The 13,359-nt window shown below is 40.6% G+C and overlaps 1 protein-coding gene across 7 annotated transcripts in view; it reads left to right on the forward strand.

Annotated features, from left to right (window-relative positions):
• The window catches only part of FRY (FRY microtubule binding protein), a 331,529-nt gene that overhangs the window by 246,904 nt on the left and 71,266 nt on the right, over positions 1-13,359 (forward strand). For all 7 annotated transcript variants that reach the window (XM_032880008.1, XM_032880011.1, XM_032880009.1 and 4 more), the window contains 5 exons: positions 898-1,154; positions 1,632-1,778; positions 2,998-3,166; positions 4,349-4,439; positions 10,629-10,711. In XM_032880008.1, coding sequence (XP_032735899.1) covers positions 898-1,154; positions 1,632-1,778; positions 2,998-3,166; positions 4,349-4,439; positions 10,629-10,711 — 747 coding nt within the window. The remainder of the gene's footprint in view (positions 1-897; positions 1,155-1,631; positions 1,779-2,997; positions 3,167-4,348; positions 4,440-10,628; positions 10,712-13,359) is intronic.

Raw genomic sequence — 13,359 nt, forward strand, 5'->3', positions numbered from 1 at the left:
CTTGATGTTAGAAATAAAAGATTACAGGCAGCTTGCCGCCCATAGGTAATGCTGTGCTTTTATTTCTGAGGAAAGCTTATTCAGATCAAAACATTAAATGCTGCTGGCCATGACACAAGGCATAAATGCTATCACAGAAAATCACGGTGAACTCACTGGGCTGGATGTCCAGTTTTACCCTTCTGATTCCTGTGTTTCATAAAATGATGTGCAGCACGGAGCCTGCACCTGCCACATAGCTGGCAATTTTCAAGTCCATTCCGTGAGCATGAGTCCACACACTGGAGGTTCAGTGACTTCTCAGTTTCACAGCAAAGAACTCATGGAGGACACTTGGTAAACTATCAGAAGAGTGGAAAGATAATGGTCCTTGTCATAACAGTCCCAACCACTGCTTATTAAGAGCCTCCTTGATGCCCAGTGCTGTGTTCAGCAAGTAATATACCTGATGATCCTCTCTCCTGATCCTCACAATGGCCCAAGGTGGTCCCATTCTACAGATAAGGAAACTGAGGAACAGAGAGGTTAAATAACTAACACAGAATTTCCTGCAGGGAGTGTGTGGAGGAGCTGAGATCTAATCACATGTCCTTCTGATTCTGAGCCCTGTGTTTTGTCCGCCCTGATGCCCTTCTTCCATGGTAGTGGATTAGAATTCACGAAGCCTCGCACCTCGCTCCACTGTGACTAAGCTTGTGCTTTTCCCGCTGTGCTCTCTGACAACCCTCCGCAGAGGACCAGATGTAGCTGGAAGATTCCGAGGCCTTGGGGAGCTGCTGTATATGAAAATGCTTTTTTGTACACTGACATCACTGTTTGATCTGGCAGTTGGTGTAAACAGCTTTATTTTATTTGACGAGCTAACGTACAGTTCTGTGTCCCTGCCCTTCTCTTTAGAGGTCAGCCAGCGGTTCCCCACGACACATCCAAACGGGCGTCAGATCATGCTCACCTACCTGCTTCCTTGGCTGCACAACATCGAGCTGGTGGACAGCAGGCTCCTGCTCCCAGGCTCAAGCCCCAGCAGCCCAGACGATGACGTCAAGGACCGGGAAGGGGAAGTGACTGCTTCCCACGGCCTGAGAGGGAGTGGCTGGGGCTCCCCAGAAGCTACGTCACTGGTCCTGAATAACCTCATGTACATGACGGCCAAGGTAAACTCTGAGGATCTGTACCTCAGGAACACGGCTCTGCCGTCCAGGAAACCCCTGGGTTACTCAAACCCTGTGCTTGCCCAGTCAGGGCAAGTGACACTTACCATTCAGAATTGCACGAGCAGGTCCTGGACCGTGGTGTGGGTTGCACAGCGATGTGAATGTACTTTGTGTTGCTGAACCGTATGCTTAAAAAGGGCAAACTTTATGTTATGTGCATTTTATCACAATTTTTAAAAGTGATAAAAATAATAACACGAACATATTAAAAATCATGACAGTAAGTACGTACATGAGTGATGGCTGCATGATAAGTTGCTGAAAAATGGCATCTCCCTGAGGAATGGCCATGTCTCCTCCCCCTTCTTAGAATTTCGAGATGGCCATGACCCTTATGACGACTTTTAACCAAACATTTTGCATCCTGCCGTTTTTCCCGCATGTCTCCCGGGCCGGTTTTTCTCTTGTGTGTTACAGTATGGAGATGAAGTTCCTGGGCCAGAAATGGAAAATGCTTGGAATGCTTTAGCCAACAATGAGAAATGGAGCAACAACCTGAGGGTCACCTTGCAGTTCCTGATCAGCCTGTGTGGGGTTAGCAGTGACACGCTTCTCTTGCCCTATGTAAGTGGCGCTCAGACCGTCAGGAGTCCCTGCTCCTTTCGGTTGTATCTGCAGCTACGGGTGAGAATGTGCTTTTGGCTTTAAGTAAAATGGAGATACTGAGTTTGTCAGTCATGCTACTCTCCCAGGAGCTCATCTGCACATTACCGAAAGTGTCCTTCCCCCTGAGAAGCAGGCTACAATGTCCTAGGGACACCTGTCATCCTCTTTCTAAGCCTTTGGACACAGAAACTTGTGAATTAAGGGGTGGATATTTTCCTAACAGTTACTAAAAGCTGCCTTCTATAAACAGTAGACCGAATATGTAGGAGAAACTCAGTAACACATTAATTATGACTAATATAAATGTTCGGTATTTCCATCTTGATGCTCTTAAAGTGGAATAAAAAGGGAGAGTATCTAGGTGTTTCTCTTCAAATGTAGGTGTTAGGAGAGTTAAACAGAGAGAAATCTTCCTGAGATATGTGATATTTAGTGTTTATATTTAAAGGTGATCTGATCAATAAAACAATAGCATTTTTAAAACCCTAACTCACATGTGCAACTGATGAAGCATTGAACATTACATCAAAAACTAATGATGTACTATGTGTTGGCTAATTGAATTTAAATTAAAAAACTTTTTTAAAAATAAAATAAAATAAATTAGAACCTAACTCAGTTGGCATTTGTGTCCTATTGGTTCTTGTGAGAGATTTTTCTGCCCGCTTGCTCTTTTGAACCACCTAAGCCCTACTGTGGCTTCCAGGCCTCAGTTGGACTGTGAGGGCTACAATAATGCAGAGCTTTAATCCAGACTTACTTTTAAAATTTAAAACCCTACAGGCAGCTAAAATGCAATGGTTTTCATGGGAGTAGAGAATAGCAGAGGACTGGATTCCTTATTTAAACAAAAATAACTAGCAGTGTTCCCCCATGGTTTGTATGAATAAACTATTTTCTAGATAAGGCCTTAGCCAGCAAGTTTTCAGCTGAGAGAGAATTCATGTGCCCTAAAGGTAACTTCTGTAAACGTGGCCATTAGGGAAGGTAAGGCCTTTAACGTGTACTCCTGTCAGACAGGCATGTGAAGAGAGGTGAATTTTAATCTAGACACTGGAGACCATGGAGCCAAGCTATCAGGATGGGGAGGACGTGTTCGTGGAGAGGAACTGGTTACATTTAGCATGCTTATGGGCGAGGCTCTGGAAGATATCCCTCATGTTCTGTTTCTTCCCAGATTAAAAAGGTGGCAATCTACTTGTGCCGTAACAACACCATTCAGACCATGGAAGAGCTTCTCTTTGAGCTGCAGCAGACGGAGCCGGTGAATCCCATTGTCCAGCACTGTGACAACCCACCCTTCTACCGCTTCACAGCCAGCAGCAAGGCCTCCGCGGCAGCTTCTGGTAGGGGAAGGGCAGCGGGGTGGACATCTTGTCTTGGATCTCTGGGGTTTTCTGTATGGAGAGCACTGAAGGGATGGGAGTGTATGTGTGTGCTACTTTTTCCTTATTCCTGTGTAAACTTTCACTTAAAAGGTGGCTTCAGGGGCACCTGGGCGCTCAATTGGTTAAGCGTCTGCCTTCAGCTCAGGTCATGATCCCAGAGTCTCAGGATCAAGTCCTCATTCAGGCTTCTGGAATGAGGGAGTCTGCTTCTCCTTCTCCCTCTACCTACCCCCTGCTCATGCCTGCATGTGTGTGTTCTCTCTCTCTTTCTCTCTCACTCTCTCTTTCTCAAATAAATAAAATCTTAAAATTAAAAAGGATGGTTTCAAAATAGCTGAGACTTGTTAAGGGCCTTATCAGTTTAATGAAATTATTTTGTAAGGGTGACCAGCAGTCAGTGACCCAGGATTGGTAAGCCATGGAGCTTTGTACTTCAGGCTGATCCCTGGCAGGACACAGCAATCACTCAGGAATCTCCTTTCTGGACCCTCCTATCTATGGGATTTTCTTGGCTAATAGTCGCCCAGAGTTAACGAAAATGCCCCTCAACAATATTATCCCTTTCAATAAATCGGCTTCTCAGCATCATTTTATGAAATATATAATGTCCTCCTCAAGTTCCTTGAAGCCAGCTTCCCTTTGATTTTTCTAATATCATAACTGCCTCCAAACCTCTCTTCTCCCCTGGTCTCTCATCCCCTCTATTTGCCCTGCGCCTGCTGCCAGAGCATGTTCCCGCAGGGAAGCAGTAGCCCAGGGATCAGAAGCTCTAGGTACTTGGACTTGCTTAACTAACATTAGTTTAATAACTCTTGGACCCAGAAATACTAAAGCAGCTAGCAGCAGGGTCAGCCACTATAAATAAGCTCATTACCTAAGTGGTCAGGAAGAAAATGTTTCAAGAATGTTGTAGCCTCACTTTATAAAAGAGTTGAGGAATTTGTTTTGACCATAACAGATGTCTGGGATTCTCCCATTTCAGTGGTGTGGGCTTGGAAGTTTGTTTAGAATGTCTGAGATTGTACGGAAGATGTAAGGAGTCTTTCAAACATGAGATTTTGTCAGAAATCCTTCACTGTAATTACTTGAGAACTGGGCTTAACCCTTCCCCCCAACATTTTTTTCTAATCCTACCTACAGGAACCACCTCCAGCAGCAACACGGTGGTTGCCGGCCAAGACAGTTTCCCAGATGCTGAGGAGAGCAAGATATTGAAAGAATCTGATGAGAGGTTGGTGCACTAATTTGGCTTAATATCCGGTATGACTTTCAGCAATAGTCTACACAAAGGCATCCGTAAGAGTTTGCAGTGTTTCATAAATTACACACACACACACACACACACACACACACACACACTCTTCTTTGCTTTTAGAAACACAAACTGACTCTGATTCTGCTCTATATATCCTTAAAGATAATGATTTCTCCCTGAGAAAAGCCAGAGAAGAGAGAGATTAGGACGGATGTCATTCTGGTGGTCGAAACCCACTTACCACAGGGCTTACTAAAAACCACTCGTTGTTCTGTTAGTGGGCACAGACCATCTGGAATTAGAGGGAATTTCCATGTGAAATTCTAAGATCTGACTATGGAATGATTACTTAGAGATTGAGTAGTTGTCTTGAGGTGAGTTCTATGAATGTCATCATTTTTACTACATCTCGATGTGGTCAAATTTGGTTAACCAACAACGCTGCCTTTTCCTGCTAAAAGAAGCCTCTAGTCCCTTCACATTAGCTCTTTTATGGCATTTCTCTTGCCCCTTTACACTGCCTAGAGGCTAACTCATAAATAAGTAAAATCTACATCACTATTTCCTGTGGTTAATTGTGAAGAACAGAGAAACAAACAAAAAGAAATAAATAGGACTCAAAAAATAAAACTTAAGATGGGGTGCCTGGGTGGCTCAGTTGGTTAAGCATCTGACTCTTATTTTCAACTCAGGTCATGACTTCAGGGTCCTGAGATCTAGCCTGTGTTGGGCTCCGTGCCCAGCGGGGAGTCTGCTTAAGTATTTTCTCTCTTCCTCTCCCTCTGCCCCCCCCCAATCTGTGCCCTAAATAAATAAATATATTTTAAGAATCTTTAAAACTAAAAACTATCTTTATTTTTAAATAAATATAATGACATATTTATTTATATATAAATATTTATTATTTATTATTATATTAATTTATTATTATAATGTATATAATATATTATAAATTATTATATTAATTTATTATTTATTGTATATAAATATATATTATATATAGATATTATATTATTATATATATTTATTCTCATGGGTGTCGAAAACTCCTTAGGCTGACCATTTTCTGATGAAAACTCCTGAGGAGCCCTTTCACTTAAGAAATTAGTAATAAGGGGGCATCTGGGTGGCTCAGACGGTTAGGTGTCTGTCTTCACCTCAGGTCATGATCCCAGAGGTCCTGGGACGGGGTTCCATATCGGCCTCCCTGTTCAACAGAGAATCTGCTTCTCCCTCTGCCCCCACTCCCCACTCGCTTGCTCTCTCTTGTGCGCACGCATGCATGCACAAAAATAAATTTTTAAAAATCCAAAGAAATTAGTAACAAGGATGAGATACTCATAGAAATTCATAATGGAGAAAATTCAGTAGCTCAAATAATAGAAATAATTCGGTCAAGCCATAATGCTTCCAGATGCTTCATGACCGTCCTCAGGATTTCATCCTGCATGAGAATATGGTGGGGGCTGCAGGTGGAAGGGTATCTGACGTAAGATGGACTGCCTTTGGAGTTTTGAAGGCTCATTTCCAATTCGGGCAGGCCCTTATCAGACTCCTCAGTGCATCCATTCCTGGGTTGCTGCACTGCCTTAATTCCAATGGTCAATCACAGGAGCTTTCCTTCAGGCAAAAAGCCCAAACCCAGTGAGTCATGAGCATAGACTTCACCCTGTACAGATCACTAATAAAGTCCTTTCTTTTTTTCTTGGAAATGAGTAAAGGTTTTCACACTTCCTGCATTAATGACAATACGTGATGATTAACTAACATGTTTTTAGTCCATATTTATTATCACCTTTTTGGAAAATTTCCTCATGGTAAATAATCACATTATGTCTCTAAAGAGATTTCTACTTCCTACTTGGAGTGTAACATTCTTTATCATTTATTGTCTAGACTGAATTTTCCAATCTTCATTTTATTTAGGGTAGAAACGTGATGAATGTCTATATATTAACATCTCACTACAAAGGCCCCTTAAGGACCAGAGTCCTGAGTGTCCTGCCCAAGTTTTTAGTGGTGGCCCTTGAAATTAAGAAGCCAATCATCTCTCTAATATTGAGACCAGAGAACACCTCGAATAGAGGCTTTCTTTTTTAACTCTTGCTGTCTTTCTCTCTCACCATATCTCTGTTGGCCATTGGAAAGCCTGACACATTTATGTACCCATACTTTTTATACATATACATATATATCTTGTCCTTTCATAATGGCTATATCTATTTATCTGTAGCTTTACTGATCATATTTGTATTTAAGTAAATATAAATATGATCATACATATATGACTATTCTATCCCAAAGGATATCATTATTCCATTGATCCTGTATTCCACCTGCACAATATCTCTAATACATTCTCTCTTTTCTATGAAAGCAGACTAAAATACCTTATTTCTTTTGAATCTACTTATTACCCTTCCTTCTTGTAGACTCTTTCATGTTGATTTATAGGTACTTGTACACATGCTTGTCTCAACCACTAGATTTTTATTCTTGGAAAACAGAGACCATATATCTCATACAAATATTGCTATCCTTAATAATTAGCCTATAATGCTATACATAGGAGGGATTTTATAATATTTATTCAGTATGTGAATGAAAATGGGAGGAATCTCATAGCCCCAGAGATAAGTTGTCCAAACACCATCTGGCCCCTCTTTCTCCCTCCCTCTTGCTAACCCCATTACAGAAGAGTTACTTACTCTGTTCTTTACAGTCCTTGTAGACAAAGACTCTACAGATACAATTGGTCAGAAATACTGACCAGACTGCTGTGTTACTGAACTCCTGGGGGTATTAGTCCCCAAAATACATGATTGGGCTCCAGGGGGCGCCATAGAGTTGTGCAAAGAAGCAGGACTGATGCCATGTTTTTTTCCCAGCTAGATTAATGGTCCTTTGATGTATTTTGGTAATGTTTAATACTATCATGTCTACTAACAAAAAGTTCAGATTAAAACAAGGGTAAAAGAATGAGGGCCAAGCTAAGAGAAGAGTAAGATAGTTGTGTCAAAATTCCTCAAGTGCTCACTAAGGAAAACTACTAAAAGTTAATATTAACCTAACCTTGAGTTCTTCAAGAGCCAAAGTAAAAAAGAATACGGTGAATTTTATAACTTTCATTGTGTAAAAATAAACAAAACAATTCATTGGAAGCTACTAACAGAAACTATCCTAAATTCCTATTATTCTAAAGACTTTATTTATTTGACAGAGAGAGCAAGAAAGAGAGAAAGAGTATAAGCTGGAGGAGGGGCAGAGGGAGAGGGAGAACGAGGCTTCCCACTGAGCAGGGAGCCCAATGAGGCAGGACTCGATTCCAAGGCCATGGGATCATGACCTGAGCCGAACACAGACACTTAACCAACTGAGCCACCCAGCACCCCGAAACTACCCTAAAATCAAAGAAGGATTTATCATGTTGAATTTTTTTTATTAAACAACAAAGCGAACACATTTTTTATTAAAAAAGCTATGATAGCAGTTTGTAAAATATGCAGAATCATAAGTATTTTTAATGTATCAACCCTTAATAAATCCTTATTTGATAAATTTATAGTTCCATGAAAGGATTTTTCACAGGGAGCCAAAGCAATAAGCTTCAAATTTATAAATTTCTGTTGATCTCTGTTGATACAGGGATAGGAATTAATAATCTACAAAAAGTTGCCTAAGTATTACTTTGAGCTAAATCAGCAAGTTAAAATTTAGAGAAACATTTTGTCCTCCTAGTTTTTCTCTTATCAAAGTGATATTCATGATATATTTCTTAAGACATGTACCTTTGATGTTAAAAGGGTATTTGGTCTACTTAATCCTTGAAATTTTTCTAAAGCCCAGACTGAAATTGTTTTCTTCAAGCCAGGAAAGCAAAGGAAAATAACAGATTTTAGGAGCCAGTTTTTACTTTTTTGTTGTTGTTGTTGCCAAGCTTATACTTTGCTACACTGTGGTTTTGACCTTCTCCAGAGTAAAGAGAACAATCTGGAAGGGACTTGTTGCCCTTGTTCGGCTTGGCTTCATAACCTCTGCCTTATCCTCCTTTATATGCATCTCAAAGGAAAAGAGAAGAACTGCCATCCATTCTATAATTCTTTCTTGCCTGACCCTTCCACAGTGTCATTATAAAGCCAGCAAGTACTGTTTATGGTTCATGAGCTCTGTCCCATGGAAGTCTCCAGACGTGGAATTCCTTTCCCCCTGATATTGCTGAATGGGCTCTGCCTACACTGTTTTTAATTTTATATTTGTCAGCACAAATATGATTAAAGAATGTCTTCAGAAGGTAATAGGTTGGTCACTTTTCTAATTCCGTAAGTTCAGTCTGATGTAGACAGACTGAGCAGATGTTCTAGCTGTTCTGTTATATGGATTCACAAAGCATTAGCCCAAAAGATATGACAATAATGCTTGAAATACAGAGTTATTATGGAAAAGATGGCTGTGTCAGTTGCAGCCAACATCGAAGAGGTCAGTAAACCGAAGTCAAACATGGACAGGACTGGAGGAGATTGTGCTGAGTGAAATAAGTCAAGCAGAGAGAGTCAAGTATCCTATGGTTTCACTTACTTGTGGGTGCATAAGGAATAACACGGAGGACATTGGGCGATGGAGAGGAGAAAGGAGTTGGGGGAAATTGGAGGGGGAGAGGAACCACGAGAGACTGTGGACTCTGAGAAACAAACTGAGGTTTTGGAGGGGAGCGGGGTGAAGGGACAGGTGAGCCTGGTGGTGGGTATTTAGGAGGGCACGTATTGCATGGAGCACTGGGTGTGGTGCATAAACAATGAATCCTGGAACACTGAAAAAGTAAAATTTTTAAAAAGCAACAAAACTAAATTTTAAAAAAAGAAAAAACCAAAGTCATTATAGTCTATTACATTTCTGTGCTCAGCAAATCTAAATCACCGATTTTCTGAGGTTAAATACCAGGACAAGGTAGGTGTCTTAATGGCACTTCCAAGACTTTTTCCTAAAGCATCTCTTTTTCTCCATTGACTGGAGGATAGATACAACCCTGCATTCCCCAGTGTTATAGAGGGGAATAGAGTGTTGATCTGTTGTCAATTAAGGCAGAACACCAGTAATGAAGGGGACCACACCTGCTTTAGTTTGAATTTTCCAGATATTTCTAGATAACCTTAGTTCTTTGCTTTGACTACATATATATTAAGTAGATAAAACCTGTTGATCATTTAATATAAAATAAATATAAAATTTTATCATCACTTCCCCTCAGTCACCCCCTTGCCCTACGCTGTAGGCCTGTGGATGACAAAAATGCTATTGATTTGAAAGCCTTTGGTGCCCTGAAGAGAGAAGGCAAGGCATTCTAGAAATTCAAGGTAGAGATATAATAACTAATCCCTTAGAGCTGGATGTCTCACAGTGTGGGAAACGTTCTTGTGTTATTTCTTTTGATTGCCACAACAACCCCAGTGAAGTAAATGGTGAAGTATTCTTATTCCTTTTTGACATAGGGTCCCCAGGGAGATACAGGACTTGGCCAAGGTCACAGAGCTAGTGAGGGAGAGCTCAGCCCTAAAGTCACCTGTTCATCTGCTCAGAGGCAGCATGGCTCTCAAAGCACCCTCCTCCTGCCACCTTTCTGTGGTTGACAAGTTGTATAACCTTTCTCAACCCGTTTCCTCACATAGGACAATTTCCTGAAAACCTTTAGATCATTTTAAGGGAAACTATAAAGCTGATAAAGCCTAGGGTTTGTTAGGAAACCATTTTTATATATTCCCAAGTCTATGTGTTTTGACTTAATCAGTCAGCCATTACTTACTGACCACCTGCCTTATGCCAGGTTACCATGTGAATAGGGATTTAAATTATTCAGTGTCATTTCCATTTTCTAACAAATGTTATATTCTGGCTCAATCCAAATACTAACCTTAAAATACGTTATCTTATGAAGGCTTGAACCCATGAATCTGAGCAAGGGTGACCACACTGACCCTCTCAAGGAAAACAAAATGCTTGAGGTACAATTTTTACAGTATTCTTTGAGGAAAAGCATCATTGGAACTCACTGCCAAAAAACTCAACCACTGAATAATAATATGTGTTTATGAGTAACTGCACACACACACACACACACACACACACACACACACGTGTCAGCATTTCCAATGATTGTTCTTGTATTTGAAGGTTTAGTAACGTCATCAGAGCCCACACCCGCCTAGAGTCAAGATACAGCAATAGTTCTGGAGGATCGTATGATGAAGATAAAAGTAAGTGCCAGCAGGTTGTTCAGACGGAATACAGGTGGCTGGGGAGTGGAAAATGAGCATTTTGATTATTCCTGTTCTAATTACTGAAAAGAAACCCATAAATCTTAAGTAACCACATAATCCAACTCTGCAGGTGAGCACAGAGTCAGCACTTAAAAGTCAAAGCAAGCCATGCAGTGAACAAATCGAAATTAGAAAACGTCAAACTACCACCCAAATCCGTATTTTTATATGCGTGGCATTCTTCCTTGGTGATGCAGTTGGGGAGAGTCTAGTGAGAAATTGTCCCACTAGAGAAGAGATATTGCATTGCAGGTTTTCGACCTGTCTTAAGAGTGGATTTGACCTTTAAGCTCTGGGAGTCAGCTCGCCCAGCGGAGGATCTGTTTTCACATTGAATCTCTCTCCATGGTGTAGTCTCAGTAGCCAAGGGAAGACCTCACTAAACTGGGAGATGTAACTGTCACAGGAATTTCTTCGTACCCTGGGAAGGTGGGAACACCAAAAAGGTTAATGCAGTCATTTATTTTGTTTAAGCCCTGGACACCTTCTGTGGATACTGAGCAGGTAAAGGGTAGCACTTGGTCACAAGTGCTGCAGAAATTCTGGAACCAAAGAACGCTCCCTGGGACATTTTGCTATGCTTACGAAATCAGTAACCTATCTGGTGGGATTTAAGTGTCTCTTTTGGTGGAAATTTTAAGTATGGTGGTATTTCATGAGTTAGGTTCATTTGTCAAGACACAGGGCCTCTGTAACTATTGTTCTGATTTGTTTTGTTTTTATGGAAAATGTGTAGAGTGGGTAAGGGCTACAGAGTTGTAATGACACTGTGTTTCAGCTGTCCTGGCTCTCCTTCTTAATGCATAGTCAGGCATCTCCAGCATTGAAAATACCAATGGAAAGAATAGCTAAAATCCATATATAATTGCCATTCTCTAATGTAGGTTAAGTTTCAACTATGCCCCTATATAACTTCTTACTATCAGTCTGAGATAAAATAAAGTCCTTTGTACTTTCTTTTCTTCTCTGCCCTATCAGGGGACCATACTCACCAAACACTGAATATTTGAAATCTCAGGGGTACCGACCATCAGTTTGGGATGGGACTAGATTGTACAAATGAGGAGAGTACTAGCTGAGAAATGGAGAGCTATTAGTTCAAGAAAAGTCTGCTTGCTGTGTAATAATAACTCAGAATCTGAGGACAAAAAAATTACATCATGAAAAGGTGAAGCAGGGTCGCCTGGGGCTCAGTGGGGTAAAGCCTCTGCCTTCGGCTCAGGTCATGATCAGGGTCCTGGGATCGAGCCCCACATCGGGCTCTCTGCTCAGCGGGGAGCCTGCTTCCTCCTCTCTCTCTCTGCCTGCCTCTCTGCCTACTTGTGATCTCTGTCGAATAAATAAATAAAATCTTTAAAAAAAAAAAAAAGAAAGAAAAAGAAAAAGTAATAGAAGTATTTGTGAAGAGGAAAAAAAAACTATAGTGAATAGTTGTGAAAGCTTTGAAGTTATAAAAGTTGTGGATGCTTTCATCATGGCCTCTATTTCACCTAGAATGTTGTTTTTACAAACTTGTTGTGTGGCATAAAATAAGCAGCATTTTAATGGGAAAATTTGGGTACAAAATTTGAGTTCAATTGAGTCGTCTGTCAATAATAACCTTGACGTGGTGGCAGTTACTGGCCAGAGAAGTTCCAGTTCATAGCATATCATTTGGGGACTGAGCGCTTCTATTTTAAATTATTCATATAAGAGGAAATGAAATCAAGTGACTCAAACCATATTCTCATCACAGAAAAGCCCAGAAAATATCTGCTAAGATGGTTTTCTAGATGTTTAAGCAATAGAACTTAAATCTGGCTGTCTGGAAGGGGTAGCACGTCTAATAGGGCACAAATCCCCTTGGGACTTTGGTAACTGGGTCCTCCCTGGTGTATTTTTGGTTCTAGCTACACAGTGAGGGAAATGGCCTGTGCTATAAGAAAAGCAAAGATCGGTATGCTCAACTCCAAAACCTTATAGCCACACATCTGGTGTATGTGAAGGGCCATTGTTTTCTCCCTGAATTCCTGGAAGGATCATTAGAGATAGAGTAAGAAGGAATCAGGAGAACTCTAGTGCCCCAGGGCTTCAGAATCTGGGTTTACCTAGGTGGAAGGACTGTGTGCAGCCTCCTGAGAATATTTCCTATTATTTAAAAAAAAAAAAAAAAAAAAACAATCTTGAGTAAAATGGACAAAAAACAGATTAAGACACAGATCTATAAAAATCTTCCTACCAGTATAATGTAAGCTTTTTTTAGAACTACTTAAAATATCTGCATTATTCTCTAAGGCCATATGCTAGTGTACTTAACCCTATAATAGATACAACTAGTTGAGCTGGATAGCAGATGAGGCCTAGTAGTTTAGACCCAACAGTAGAAAACCAGTTTCAGTCCAACTTATTCCTAATCTAACAATCCAGTACATTTTTGCTGGTCAGATGTGTATCCGAGAACATCATCAAAACAAAGAAAAGTATATCCTTTCCTAACAGAAATCTGGCAAGTTTCTTTTTTTCTTAATTCTTTGATATTCTTTCCATTTCTGCTCTCTTTTTAAGTTTTATTATAGAGTAGCTGATTACTTAGAAGTACATTTCGC

The sequence above is a fragment of the Lontra canadensis genome, unplaced genomic scaffold (genome assembly GCF_010015895.1).
Source record: "Lontra canadensis isolate GAN:19392208 unplaced genomic scaffold, GSC_riverotter_1.0 scaffold67, whole genome shotgun sequence".
Lineage (NCBI taxonomy): Eukaryota > Metazoa > Chordata > Mammalia > Carnivora > Mustelidae > Lontra > Lontra canadensis.